Source organism: Microcaecilia unicolor, chromosome 8 (genome assembly GCF_901765095.1).
Source record: "Microcaecilia unicolor chromosome 8, aMicUni1.1, whole genome shotgun sequence".
In the NCBI taxonomy this organism is placed as follows: Eukaryota; Metazoa; Chordata; class Amphibia; order Gymnophiona; family Siphonopidae; genus Microcaecilia; species Microcaecilia unicolor.
The window spans coordinates 180,942,514-180,957,164 of NC_044038.1; the positions used below are offsets into that span (position 1 = coordinate 180,942,514).

The 14,651-nt window shown below is 45.6% G+C and overlaps 1 protein-coding gene across 1 annotated transcript in view; it reads left to right on the forward strand.

Moving 5' to 3' along the window:
• Nucleotides 1–331: 331 nt before the first annotated feature.
• Nucleotides 332–14,651, forward strand: part of AFAP1L1 (actin filament associated protein 1 like 1) — a 65,484-nt gene continuing 51,164 nt past the window's right edge. The window contains exon 1 of the mRNA XM_030211816.1: nucleotides 332–572. Coding sequence (XP_030067676.1) covers nucleotides 545–572 — 28 coding nt within the window. The 5' untranslated portion in view covers nucleotides 332–544. The remainder of the gene's footprint in view (nucleotides 573–14,651) is intronic.

Here is a 14,651-nt window from a genome sequence, read left to right on the forward strand (position 1 = left end):
GCCACTCTTTCCCTTTTTTGCCCCAAACTGTCTGCTGTGTGTGTGCCTAAAGCTGTGGAATAAGCAGCAGGGAACCCCGAAATTCAGAAGGAAAAAAAGCTGAGATGTGCACTAAGGACCCAAGAAATTACTCTTCGTTCTGACAGATACGGGGAGGGGGAAGGGCAGCAGTGCTCATTTTACAGAATTTATTCCACCAGCATCATCAAAAGAGATTCTATAGCACTGGAGCTGTGCACGGGGGAGGGAGCTAATGCAACTAATAGGGCTCTATAACGCCTCGCTGTAGCGCCCGCTCTAGTCAACGCCAGGAGCCATTGTCACCTGAGGGCGTGTCTGTTACTGGAGGATCCCCGCCTACGGGGGGAGGGGGAGGGGAGAAGGCAGAGCAGCCCCTCCCTGGCGAGCAATGCTGCAGCTGTGAGCGGCGCGGGAGGGGCACTAAGACCCCGCAGCCCGGCTCGGGGAAGGGGTGGAAGAGCCGACCGAGGGCTGCCGGCAGTGCCTAGGAATCGGTGCTGGCGGAGGCTGAGCGGGGAGCGGAATGGACCTCAGCCTGGAGAGAGTGAACGGTAAGGAGCGGCTGCACAGCCGCCCCCCTCTGCCTCCCCTCCCCTGTCTTGGTTTGGTGGGGTGGGGGGTATCGGGGGGGCTCTTTCGGTCAGATGGCACCGGACTGCGGGGGGAGGGGGTGTCCTCGGTTTCGGGACGGTTTCTGTAGGCGATCGTTGTGCGGGAATTGAAGAAAGTGGTGTCTTATCCAGATAACAGGTGAAAGCAGACGCTCTGCCTCCCTTTGGAATAAATGTACAGTGGCTGCTGCTCTTTGCCCATGTAGGGATGTCCCTGAAAGGATTTCTAGGAAGGTCATCGCTTCCCAGCCCCTACGGGGTCTAATGTCACCCTGATCAGTGCTGCCTCCGTTCTGCCCCTACTTACTGTATCATTCTGGACCCCTGCAGACCTTTTCCAAAGTTATCCAGAGCCCCCCCCCCCCCCCAGCTAGCCCCCAGGACAAGGCATGCCTGCTCCCTCATGCCCACCTGCTGCGCTCTGTTTCTTGCCCCTCTGCAGTGCAGAGCAGCCCACCACCCCCTACCCAAAGGAGGTAGAAAGGGGACTGTGGAGCCACAGTTCATGGTGCAAAGCTTCATCCCTGTGTTCTTGCATTTGGAAGCGGTGCTCCTGGGAATATCTGAATATCATGTTTTGGGAGTTCAGCCCAGACCCTGTTATGGAGGATGAGTTTCCTGTTCTAGTGAAGAATCCCAGTAGCCGGGGGTTATAGGACTTGGGTTGCAATTTGCAAGTGCTAACTCGCATCTGTTTCACAGTCTGATTTTCTCCTACTCTGCAAAATAGAACAAATGAAATGGTTAAAAGCCGGATCCACCCGATCTAGTTAATCCACCTTAAAGAAGTTGCACAGATCCTCCGGATTTTTAAATCCGCTCCCCAAGCAGGTACAATACCAATGAGGCACCTGCCCCCACCCTGTAAAGAAGGGAAGAGAAGTATTGGTGGCCAAATGGGAAACAAGTGTCAAAAGTTGCACCACTGTGCGGATCCTCCCAAGACTTTTAAAACCACCAATGACGGTCAGTGTAAACAATTAATCTGTGCAATGAAAACAAAAACTAGCTGATTGGGAAGGGGAGGTATCTGATTTAAGATGGAAATCTTGAGATCTGTATTTATTCAAAACTTGCTAAAGCTGATGAACAGATCACAGCGGTTTACTAAATAAAAAAAAGCATAGGAAAAGAAATACAATAAATGATGATAGAAAAGAAAGGCATAGACACAAGAAACTTACGTATACATTTAACACATTGTTATATCTACTACTATCTTCCAAGTGCCTGCACCCTACAAAGCCACCTCACTCACTGGTAGACCTTTTGAAATAACCAAGTTTTAAGAAGTGTTTATTATTCACAACCAACAGTTAATGGCATGGAATTCCAAAAATCTGTGATAAAGAAGAAAAATGCACTGTGACATGTAGTTTCTAACTGGGCAAACCCAGGTCCTGGTGATGCCATTCGGTGATTATTAATAGACCATAAGACATGGGTTGAGGATTGATTTTTACCTATTTGTTCAAACAAGGAAGGCACTGAAATATTATGCTCTGTATTCTTTCTAGCAGCTTTGGAATGAGGTGTCTCATAAACTGGAGGATTCTCATGGTGTTGATTGGCAAAGGAGGTGCCCTGCCTCTGCTTTAGAAGACCAGAGTGACTGCTGTGTAATCACATAGCCTCTGTCCTGTATAGCAGGAGTGGGAAGAGCCAGGCATGTTGGTACTTTGGGTTATGCTGCTGGGTGATTTTGTCTGCAATTAAATCTTAGAAAAGATATTTGCCTTCCTCTGTGCTTCAACCCATTACATTATAGAAAATAGAGAAGGGGAGCAAAGGAAGCCCCAGTACCTGTGTGGTGACCAAGGGTGTTGGGGGTGCATGGAGACACAAAGAGGTGCAGTCTCCTGGAATACCTGGGGGAAAGGTTGGATGAGGTCTAGTTATTTATTTATTTATTTATTTATTAACGTTTAAGGTGTTAGATTGTGTCTTACTTCTAAATGGGATCCATGTCTAAGGGATGGATTCTGAGAAGATCACAGATTGTTAGATATGTTGGACTGCAAGAGGTTTATATTGCATGTGTGTAGGAGTAGCCTAGTGGTTAGGGTGGTGGACTTTGGTCCTGGGGAACTGAGGAACTGAGTTCGATTCCCGGCACAGGCAGCTCCTTGTGACTCTGGGCAAGTCACCTAACCCTCCATTGCCTGCCGCATTGAGCCTGCCATGAGTGGGAAAAGTGCGGGGTACAAATTTAACAAAAAAAAAAAAAAAAATGAGCCTGAGATACCCCTGTAGAGAGAGGGTGGAGGTATCAGGTACTTCAGTGTCCAAGTCTACTGATTCTGGAGGAAAACCCTAGATCAAACTTGAGTTTTCATAACTTCCTGTCACCCATTTGCCCTGTTGCATTCTGGTACCTAGAGAAAAAATCAGGGATTATACATCCCACAGTGAACTAGGATGTAAGGCGAAAAGCTGAGATTTGTTCTAATGTCTCCTTCCTGGCTTACCAGTAAAGGCTCTGTTCATCCCAAGGAGGTTTGATAACAACAGGAGATAGCATGGCATCACAAGGCTGAAGCTGGTCTCCACCCACGCCACCCAAAGAGGTTTTAATTCTCCCCAATGCCAGATGCCGCCATCTTGGTACAACAAAAAAAATGACATGGATAAGGTGACAAGCTCCACCTACTGGCTTCAGCCCACATAATGGGCCAGATAAGCTCACGCCATCTCCTGTTATCAAACCCCTTGGTTCATCCCTCCTCCTGAACCCCAGAACTGAGCCAAGCAGCAATGCCAGGTCTGTTCTGTACATGAAGTCTCATAGAGACTGACCACAAAATGCCTATGTTGATAAAGGAATTTTGATGGTATCTGAAGCACTTTTTATCTCTACCTAACAGAACATGGCCTCCACTGGGGTGGGAACTCATTTGTGCATGCACTGACAGTGTGATTGAAGGGAAGATGAAAGGCGGGGCTCTTTGACCTTCACCAGGTCAGGTAGTCGGTCAGTGGTGCTGAGGTCTCCAGTATACCTCCTGGTTCCAGGTTTGTTTAGGGCTCTACAGGAAAGTTTCTGGCTACCAGAGAGAAGATTCAGAGCTACTTATTAACATGACCTGACCTGCAGGTCAGGGAATCACAGGGCTCCTGAGAAAGCCAGGCATGGGATGCTGGGAGGTGAGACTTGGCAGTGTGTTCCTTTCTCTGTGTAACTGAGCCAGGCTTGTGGGTGGGATACATACAGCAGGGGAGGATATGTGAGTGTACTAAGCTGAGTCAAGCTAAGTTCAAGCATTTTGTGTTTGCACTGATAATTAACAGTATTGGTTTCTGAAGCACATCCCCATGTATTGTGCAGCTTTCCTCATTTGGAAACAGTGTTACGGGTGCTAAGATGCATTTGGAAAACATAAGCTGGGGCTGGTCTGAAATTTTTCCCAGGAGCTAGATCACGGAGGGGCTTTGCCAGATGTGTGCACACGTGTGTGAATGTAAGATGTTCCACAGTAGAATTAACCTCACATATGTAATGGTGTGGTGTGGTGTGTGCCCTGGCTCTCGCAGCCTGCAGAACACTGAGAGGTACTGAGATCTCACTCCCAGTGTACAAATGTTAACAGCTACAGGGATCACCAATCCCCAGACTGCAGCTTAGACACAGAACCTCTTCTGAAATAACATTACACCAGTACCACCAGTCTCTCTGGCTCTCTGTAACATAAGAGGGCCAGAATCGAGGTTAGACTTTTGCTGATCTGGCAAAGAGAAATTCCGTTCTGGGTCTAGGAGCTATAGAGTAAAGATGTGCCTTTAATTTTATTTATTATTAGGACTGATTTATCACCTTTTTGAAGGAACTCACTCAAGGTGGTATACAGCAAGAATAAGTCAAACATAAGCAATAGACAATTACAGCAGTAAAAATATTCAAACAACAATAGAAAGTATTTAGTAACAAGTGTTTCAGATTACAGGCACATCTGTAGGAACAAGGAGACCCTAGTGACACAGCAGTTGTCAGTTTTAAAGCCGTTGAGAGCCGCAGGCCGAATTACACCTCGATATTCAAAGCTGGCCTAATCTGGGCCTCAGTACAGGATATCCGGGTCATCAGCCACCATCAGTTATGGAAATGGAATGGAAATGGGACTTGATACACTTCCTTTCTGAGGTTTTTGCAACTACATTCAAAGCGGTTTACATATATTCAGGTACTATTTTGTACCAGGGGCAGTTTATCCAGTTGCCAGCTGACATTTAGATCATTGCTGCCTTTTTGTTGTCATAACTTTATCCAAGCATTTAGCAGCCGTGACTTCGCCCCCGGAGTGCCCTGGCGCTTATTGGGCATTAGTGTGTCATTCAGAGCATTTAGAAAATCTGCTCCCCTGTTCTTATGCCCCGATGCTCAGAAGTAAACATGGGTGCTACAGACCATTAATGCTGGAAACGATGTGCCCCCCCCCCCCCCCCCCCGCCATCAGTGCAAGTGGTTTGCTAAGATAGCCAAAAGCATGCAAATGGGGGTCATTTCTTATTCCCTCCAATGCCCAGAGCACAGTGCAGGGAACCAGGGCACCCATACCACTGCAAACTCTATGCCAGCTTGGAGCTTGCCTTAGGATCCTGAAGAGGCAGGAGAAGCATTTCTCGTCTGGCTGCAAGAAGACAGCCGCAGCACCACCCACCCACGTGCTGCAAAAACAGTGTCCCGTTTTATAAACTCTTGACCTGTTCTGCACCCAGATAACAAAGAAAACGTAAAACTCTCATGTACCTGTCCCTGCATGGATGCCCAAGTGCTGCCTGGTCTTGCCGCTAACCCCCGCTTGGAGCCCCTCACGCAGGCAATGACAGAGAGGCAACTGGCAGCTCTTCCTCCTCCTCTCTGACGCTTCTGCTTCCCGGACTGGGCATGAGCACAAGAGCTTGCTTACCACGCAGTTCTTGTGCACAAGCCCCAGGCACCATCCTCCCTCTTAACTTCCAAACAACTTCCTAATGCTCAACGCTTACCTATCTCTAAGTTAGCCATCTCTCTGGCCTCATGTGCAACTTTCTTTAAATCAGTCACCTTACTTTCTAACTCTTCTTACTCTCTTACCTATCTACATGTTCCATCTTTGCTTATACCCTACACCGTCAATTAAAATGTTCTATTACGTATTGTGTTGGCATTGTAAGTAGTAACTATGCCACACTTTGTATTGCTACTTGAATATTTTTACTGCTGTAATTGTCTATTGCTCATGTTTGATTTATTCTTACTGTACACTGCCTGGAGTGAATTCCTTCAAAAACGCGGTAAATAAATCCTAATAATAAAATAATAACAGTGTTCTTATATTTGCATATCATTAGTGTTGAGCATTAGAGAGTTGTTTGGCCACACTGTTTGATGCGATTCTTCTGGCGCTGTTCCGTTCAGCGCTGGAGTTTTGAGCATCAGTCCCTAAAAGTTACACTTGACTCCCTGAAGCACTCTGACAAATATTTTATATTATATTTTATAATATATATAAGGTGATACGTTTTTATCAGACTTAATTAGAACATGTTTTAATTGGGTTAATTTTGGAAAGTGCATTTTGCACAGACAGGGCTCTTTATTAAATGCCTGGGGTATGTGTCTGTATACTTATACACATACCCTGTGCTTGCAAACATTCCCCAGCCGAAGTTGAGGGACCCCTCGGGACAGGGTTTGGGTAGAATTTGCATATGTGCATACAATGAGCCTGGAAATCTGTGTGCACCTCAGAGCAGGTGTACATATGGCCATGTACTTCCCAGGCCCATAGATTGTTCCTAGCAATACTTTCACTTTTTAAAGCTGAAGTAATATTTGCAATTCCAGAATCTAAGCCACTCATAAAAAGAATTTCACTGCCTGAAGGGGAAAAGTGGGGCAAATGGGAAAGTTGGTGGGTTATCACAAGTTCACTTTTAAGTCTTATTATGTTGCCCTTTCCTTGGCTAAGTCCTTTCTTGTTAGTTTCAAAGCGTCTGACCATTTTAGCTTCAAAAGTCTTACATTCCTGGATTGTTTTTAAATTTCCTTTGCATGTCTAGATCCTAAGGTTAATAATACAGTGTTCAGGTCTCTCTGGGAAACGGAAGGGCTGATCTCAGCAGAGGATATTAGTGACTTCCTCATCAGTTGGTCTTTGTCAGAAGTGTGTAGCAGAGCAGAGCAGACCACCACCAGGACACGGGGATTTTCGCTATTGAAAAATATTCAGATCCCTCTAGAAACATGAGCTCTGTACTATATGTTCATCCTGTCCCATACTTTGATGCACTACAGACCATAAATTTCACTCTTGAAATTTCACTTCTGTGCCAGATTTTCCCGCACCCTCCCCCACTTCACTGCTCTGTTTACAGTGATGGTTTAGTCCATCATTTTTGTGTGCATTTGCATTTAAAGACTGCCATTGAAATGCTTTTATGTTTCACTTATATTCTAATATTTGTCAACATTTGCTTATTTCTGATTTGAAGAAGGGTTACCTTTGAAAGCTAATCAAAAAATGTATTAAGGGTTAGTCCAATAAAAAAAGGTATCATCTTCTTTTCTATATTTTATTTTATTTCTATTTATTACGAAGGAATAATATAAGAGCTTAAAGGCTCTATGCTGTGCTCTTCAGTGCCAATTCCACTTACTGCAGGGAAATGGCTGGCGTTAGTTGGCACACCTAACTGTGATAGCACCTCCACGCCGTAGTAATTATGTGCAACCTTCTAGAATAATGTGCAGCGTCTGTTCACGCTTTCCAAAAATACTAGGACTAGGGGGCATGCGATGAAACTACAGTGTAGTAAATTTAAAACAAATCGAAGAAAAGTTTTCTTCACCCAACGCATAATTAAACTCTGGAATTCGTTACCGGAGAACGTGGTGAAGGCGGTTAGCTTAGCAGAATTTAAAAAGGGGTTAGGCAGTTTCCTAAAGGACAAGTCCATAAACCACTACTAAATGGACTTGGGAAAAATCCACAATTCCAGGAATAACATGTATAGTATGTTTGAGAAGCTCACCAGGTGCCCTTGGCCTGGATTGGCCGCTGTCGTGGACAGGATGCTGGGTTCGATGGACCTTTGGTCTTTTCCCAGTGTGGCATTACTTATGTACTTATGTTCACTTGTCACAAATTGGTGCTTTTAAGAACGCAAGGCACATGCTCCTGCATGCGCCAGTTATAGAAGTGTTTTTCATATGCCAGGTATAAAGTCTGGCTCTGCTCAGGTGTTGAGGGAATCGCTGGCATCTCTACAACCCTTTAGACATAAGTATGGAATTCTTCAGAATGACTCAAGGATACAGAGCAGAGAGAATGAAAGGGATCAGGGCAGGTCGAGGGGGAGGGGAAACCCCAAGCACAGGGAGGAGGATGGTGTCCACAATGTACAAGCTTTGTTTGATTGTAGAATGATTCATATAAAAGAATTTGTAAAAACTAGACTGTAACTAGAACAGAGCAAAAAATGGCCACCTCAGCAGGAGAGAAGACCTGTGGAATCATGGGGAAAATGGAAAGATGGGGGGAAGGAGGGGAGAGAGAAAGGGGCCAGAATAATGGAAGGATTGGTCGGGTTAATGAAGAAACGCTGAGGGTGGGATGCAAGGGTGGCGAGGTAGGGGGTGGAGAAGTGAGGTGAAAGGTGTTCTGTGCTTGTATTACTTAAGTGATTAGTATATAATCTGCTCCTGATTTCACCAGCAGGTTTTACAAGTACTTGGACAGGATTAGAGTTCCCTGGGCATTTGAGGCTTAAGGTCCTTCTTTTTCCTAAAGAAAAAACAAAACAAAACAAAAAACAAGCTGTTTCCAGAAGCAGGATTTGGAACTGTGTAGCTTCTTTCTGAAGCAGCCTTGCTTATCAAGTCTGTAGGGAAATAGGGTAAGGGCAGGTTTTTCTGGTTGGGGTCCAGCTGCAGTTCTGAGGGGCCTGGTACTTACAGCTCTTCCACCCCCTTCGTGCCACCTACCGTGTCCTTCTAACAACTGAGGTCACGACACTACTTCTGACCCTTTTCCTTCCAAATCCTAGCCCTGGATTGAAGGTGTGTGGCAGAAAATCCCCTGTGAATAGGGGAAGGCATCATGACTAGGAATTAACACACAATGGGAAAAGACATTTCATGGTTTATGTCTCACTCTGTGCCCTCAGAACAGGGGCCAACCTAATAAAGAGGTTGATGGTCAAAACCAACGCCAGCGGTAAAAAAAAAAACAGCGCCTGATTTGCATGCGTGTTTATTGTGCACTGAATGGGCTTGCACACAAGTGTTAACATGTGTGCTAAAGGTGGCCACAGATTGTATTGAAATGTATGAAGGTGGTAGAACTAGAGGGCATGAATTGAGGTTGAAGGGGGGCAGACTCAGGAGTAATGTCGGGAAGTATTTTTTCATGGAGAGGGTGTTGGATTCGTGGAATGCCCTCCCGCGGGAGGTGGTAGAGATGAAAACAGTAATGGAATTGAAATATGCGTTGGATAAACACAAAGGAATCCTGTTTAGAAGGAATGGTTATGTGGAATCTTAGCGGAGATTGGGTGGTGACACCGGTAATTGAAAACAAAACGGGAGCTCGTCAAACTTCTATGGTCTACACCCTGATCATGACTGAATAGATATGGATGGGCTGGAGTGTAAATTTTAAGGGGCTTCGATGTTATCTTCAGAACTTGGTACAAGAACAGTACTGGGCAGACTTCTACGGTCTGTGCCCTGAGAAAGGCAATGACAAATCAAAGTCAGGTATACATATAAAGTACACATACCATGTAAAATGAGTTTATCTTGTTAGGCAGACTGGCTGGACCGTACAGGTCTTTGTCTGCCATCACTTACTATAATGTTACTCACGTATTCAAATGGATGTAAATGAGGTCACTAAGGATTCTTTCTGCAATGCACAGAAAGAAATGATGTTCTCTCACGCCAAAAAAATTCACGGCAGGTTAGAGATCACCTAGAAGGTTTTGAGGAGAGGATTTTTGTGTCAGTCTTCCAGATTGAACTGCGGGTGTTTAATTTCTTTTGCAAGCAGAAGGAAGCCCATGCAAGTTTAAGCTCTGATATATTGAGACACAAATATTTTAAAGCACAGAAGAATAGCGCTGATGTGCGCTTGGGCACATGCAAAAGAGCTGCGCTTACTGCAAAATCTTTGTGTGCCTGTGCCAGGCGCGGTTCTCGCTTTACTTTTCAATTGTTAGTGCAAATTAAGCATGCATATCATTTGCATATGATTTAATCCACATTCCTGTATGTGCTTTGAGCATCAGTCCCAAAGTGCACAAGGCTGTGCACACATCTGCGTTTGGCTTTTGTGCCCTATGTTGTGGGTTCCCTATACTGAAATACGTTTTGCACAAGACCTAACTCTGTGCAAAAGCTCATGCTGACATCAGTGCACAGTTCATTTACATTACATGGTTATGAACGTATTAGCTGTTCAATGCAGAAGCAGAGACGTGCGCAGAAAACCTGAAGGCTGAGGAGGAGTTAAGGGTTAGCTCTTTCTTCTGCGGTCAGCATTACTGAGGATTTCAAACTGTTTCTTCTCTTTACTGCCAGCATACAGGACCTGGACAGGGATAGGTACAAAGTGGAAGGGGTGAGGAGCTAAGATTGAGTTGAACCAGAACAGAGTAACGTGATGGTTAGTTGAGAAGTCTGCAGTCTAATTTTAAGATTTATGTATACATAAATATTGCCACACTGGGACAGACCAAAGGTCCATCAAGCCCAGCATCCTGTTTCCAACAGTGGCCAATCCAGGTCACAAGTACCTGGCAGAGACCCAGTTAGTAGCAACATTCCAGAACGTCAAAGAGTAGCAACATTCCATGTAGAACCCCAAAGAGCAGCAAGATTCTAGAATTCTAAAGAACAACAAGATTCCATGCAGAATTTCAAAGTGTAGCAAGATTCCATGTAGAACCCCAAAGAGTAGCAAGATTCCATTCAGAATCCCAAGTACATAAGTGTTGCCATACTGGGACAGACCAAACATCCATCAAGCCCAGTGTCCTGTTTCCAACAGTGGCCAATCAGGTCACAAATACCTGGCAAGATCCCAAAAAAGTACAAAACATTTTATGCTGCTTATCCCAGAAATAAGCAGTGGAGTTTCCCAAGTCCATTTTTCCGAGGTCGAGAGTGAGGGCAAGGGGGAGGGATTGGAGAGATCATGAGAGCAGAATGGCTGAGCCACATTTGTCTATTTATTTATTTTAAAAACATATCCCGCTTAAGGGGCCCTTTTACAAAGGTGCGTAAGGAGCCTACTCATGTCCAGCACATGCCAAATCGGTATTACCGTCCAGCTGCCCGGGTAGCATATGAGACCTTACTGCTAAGTCAATGGGTAGCAGTAAGGTCTCAGGTCAAAAATGGATATGCAGTGGTTTTTATTTTGCCGCACTTCCATTTCCGGCCCCTTTTCCAGGACGCAGTAAAAACTGTCCTGGCGCGTTCCCAAATGATGCACTCATACTGCCACAGGCCACTTTTTGCTGTGGCTTAGTAAAAGGGCCCCTAAATTTAGGGGGATTGATTCCCAAGGGAACAGAGGGTGGCCTTGCCGGGTAATATTTAACGAAGCTCCTCCCAAATAGAAGGCCTTTCACCCTGCTCCTCAGAGGCAGATTACCCACTCTCCCACCCTCATGTATGATTTGTTTTGCAGGCAGTTGCTGTTATGCAGGGAGGTTGCTGTTCTATCACAGCTCCTGGTTACCCGAGCTACGGGGTATTGGCTCAGAAGGGATGAGCCGGAACATAAGTAATACTCTGAGAGCAAGTCTCTAGGTGGGTCAGGTGACCCGGATGTTAAGTTGGCATGAAGCACCATGCTATCTCTTTTGCTCTAGTTGTTAAGGTGGGGCAGTAGTTGAGAGCTGCTTAGCTGTCATGGCAATCAGTTGGGTGAAGGCAGCTTTACTTTATTTGTAAAACACTGTTGTTTATTCAAATGTTCAAAATAAAGCAAGCTGTAGCCTATTTGTAAGACCAACCTGGTTTAAGTGTGGTGGCTATTTAACTGTAAATTGCATAGTGAGGGGAGGGAAGGGTGCTATGGTTTGGAGTGAGGAGGAAGCAGTCCCCTCTACAGGGCTAGAATGCAGGCTGGGGGGTGGGAGGGATATTGCAGAGTTCCCAAAATGGTCTTCTCCACCTTGTCGTAATGCAGAAGCAGCTTACAAACCCATGGCAGAGTAGACTGGCTGAAAAGTGGTACAGTTTGGTGGGCAGGCCACAGCCTCCACAACATAAAGTCAGTGTTCCCTGCATGACTTCTCCCAACTTCAAGTGGCTCGGGAACCCATAACCTTCCACACTGTGAGACAGAGCTGCAGTTCAACCAACAGCATTGATCTATCTATTCTTGTCTTTAACCCCACTGCATGTAGGGACTTGTAGCCTTGATTTCCCAATTACATTTCCTAAGGAAGGTGCGTGCAGAGGGGTTACAGATGGAACTAGGTCAACACTGTTGTCCAAATCAGCAGCCAGCTCTCAACCTTATCTCACAGTGTGGAAGGTTCTGGGTCTCGGAAACACTGACTCTTGAAGTCTGTGAGGCTTTCTGATGGAAGCTGTGCAAGTCCATTGGGTTGCATCCTACAACAGTGCAGTCGTTTTGAGAGCAGGGATCGATCAGCTATTCTTTCTTCAGCTCAGAGTCTGTATTTATCCTCAGTTCCTGGCTCAAACTGTACTGCTTTTGTTTATTGCTGGTTTCCTTGGCTGGAGGTTTCTCTCAAATTGTATAGTATTTTTGTAATCTGAGTACCTGCAGTGCTCTGAAATGTCCAGGGTAACCTTAATCGTGTTTCTAAAGGAGTCATGGGATAGGGAGGTGGTGGATGAGTTCCAAGTTGATGAGAAAAGCACAAGTTCCAGGTTACCACCTTAGTCCCTGCCTCTGAGTCCATGAAAGGATCTTTGCCTCTATAAGGAGAAGGTCTGGTCTCTTCCCCAGAGCCCAGTATCCCACTGTCTCTCTGACAGAGCTAGAAAACTGAAGAGAAATTGCAAAGGGCATTCTGGTGTATTTATCTCTCTGCTTGTAGGTGAGAGCTGCTGTTTGAAATCAGGTTTACTGTCTTCTATCCTGCTCTCTCTGCTGGTTTGGACCATGTCAGTCTTCTGTACATTGAGATCGTTCCAGGCAGAGGGTTGAAGGGTATTTGTGTACAGAGCTACAGCATCAGAAGAAATTAAACAAAAGCTGGGATGACCTGAATAACACACACACCAAAAAAATTCTTCTGGGTGTTTATCTACTCAGGCTACCCACCCTATCTCCCTTCTTTTGTTGTTTCTTACATCCCAACTCGTAATCTGTGCTCCTTAGATTCTTATAGATTATTTCTGCCGAATCCCAGACAGGATCACCTGTTTAATTCTAGTCTAGTTTGTGGGTATTTTCCACCCTCTTGGGGGAAAATTGTGTTCACCCTGATCCCAAAAAATCCTAGGGATGACTTACTTTCTGTTAACCATTATCGACCTGTTGCCTCCATTCCTCTGTTTATAAGAACGTTAGAGAGATGTATAGTGAAGTTGCTGGATGATCCTGTTGATAATCATAGTATTCTCCATGTTTCCCAGTCTGGATTCAGAAAGAATCATAGTAGTGAAACAATATGAGGGGCTCTGATTGCTTATGGTAAATCTTTAATGAGTAAGGGACAAAACGCTAGGATTGGAGAACAGCGGACGTGGTCCCTCTTCACAAAAGTGGTGATAGGGAAGAAGCTGGAAACTACAGGCCAGTAAGCCTCACTTCGGTTATTGGAAAAGTAATGGAAGCGATGCTAAAGGAAAGGATAGTGAATTTCCTGGAAGCCAATAAGTTGCAAGATCCAAGACAGCATGGGTTTACCAAAGGGAAATCGTGCCAAATGAATCTCATTGAATTCTTTGACTGGGTGCGTGTCAGCGGCGTAGAGAAGGCGGGACATGGGCGGGCATGGGCATGGCTACCAGATGGCCGGCTTTCGTGGATAATGGAAAAAAAAAAGCGGCGTTAAGCAGTATTTCGCTGGGTTTACTTGGTCCTTTTATTTTCACAACCAAGCCTCAAAAAGGTGCCCCAACTCACCAGATGACAACCGGAAGGAATCGGGGATGACCTCCCCGTACTCCCCCAGTGGTCACCAACCCCCTCCCACACTAAAAAAATAAAAATAAAACATTTTACCAGCCTCTATGCCAGCCTCAAATGCCGTACCTACCTCCATGACAGCAGAATGTGTTCTATCCTTTGACAGCCCTTCCCTGGTTGTGATGTGGCTCTCGGATGAGTGTGACACCTTTTCTGTTAGGTGCACTGCAGAGTCACATCAGCAATGCATTGTGGTGGGTGTAGGGTAGTGGGCTCTACTCCCATGGTGCTTTGCCCCCTGCTAACTGGGTCAGAGTGTGTCCAGTTTTGTTTCCGGTAGTCCATGAGAGAGTGGCCATTTTTGTAAGACACTTTTAGATCCCTTTCATGTGTTACCCACGTTAGAGAACTTAGTTCTTCCCTTGAATGTTGCTGAAAGAGGACATTGTACACCATTCTGCCAGCTCTGACCTACTGCTCATCTCAGTACCAGGGAGACTCTTTGCCAGTGGGGCACAACCTCTGATCTGCAGTTAACTGTGAGTAAACGTGCTTGTTCCAATAAAGGACTTTTCAAAGAGATTAGTCTTCAGGTGTCAACTGGTGTGCCAAGGTTATACAGCAGCAACAAGTCCTAGAGGTCTGCATGTATGCAGGTCCCTGGAGCACTTTTAGTGGGTATCGCAGTGCACTTAAGGCAGGCGGACCCAGGCCCATCCCCCCCTATCTGTAACACTTGTGCTAGTAAATGAGAGCCCTGCAAAACCCACTGTACCCACATGTAGTTGCCCCCTTCACCCCTAAGAGCTACGGTAGTGTTCTACATTTGTGGGAAGTGGGTTTTGGGGGGGGGGGGTTGGGGGGCTCAGCACCCAAAGTAAGGGAGCTATGCATGTGGGAGCTTTTTTTGAAGTCCACCACA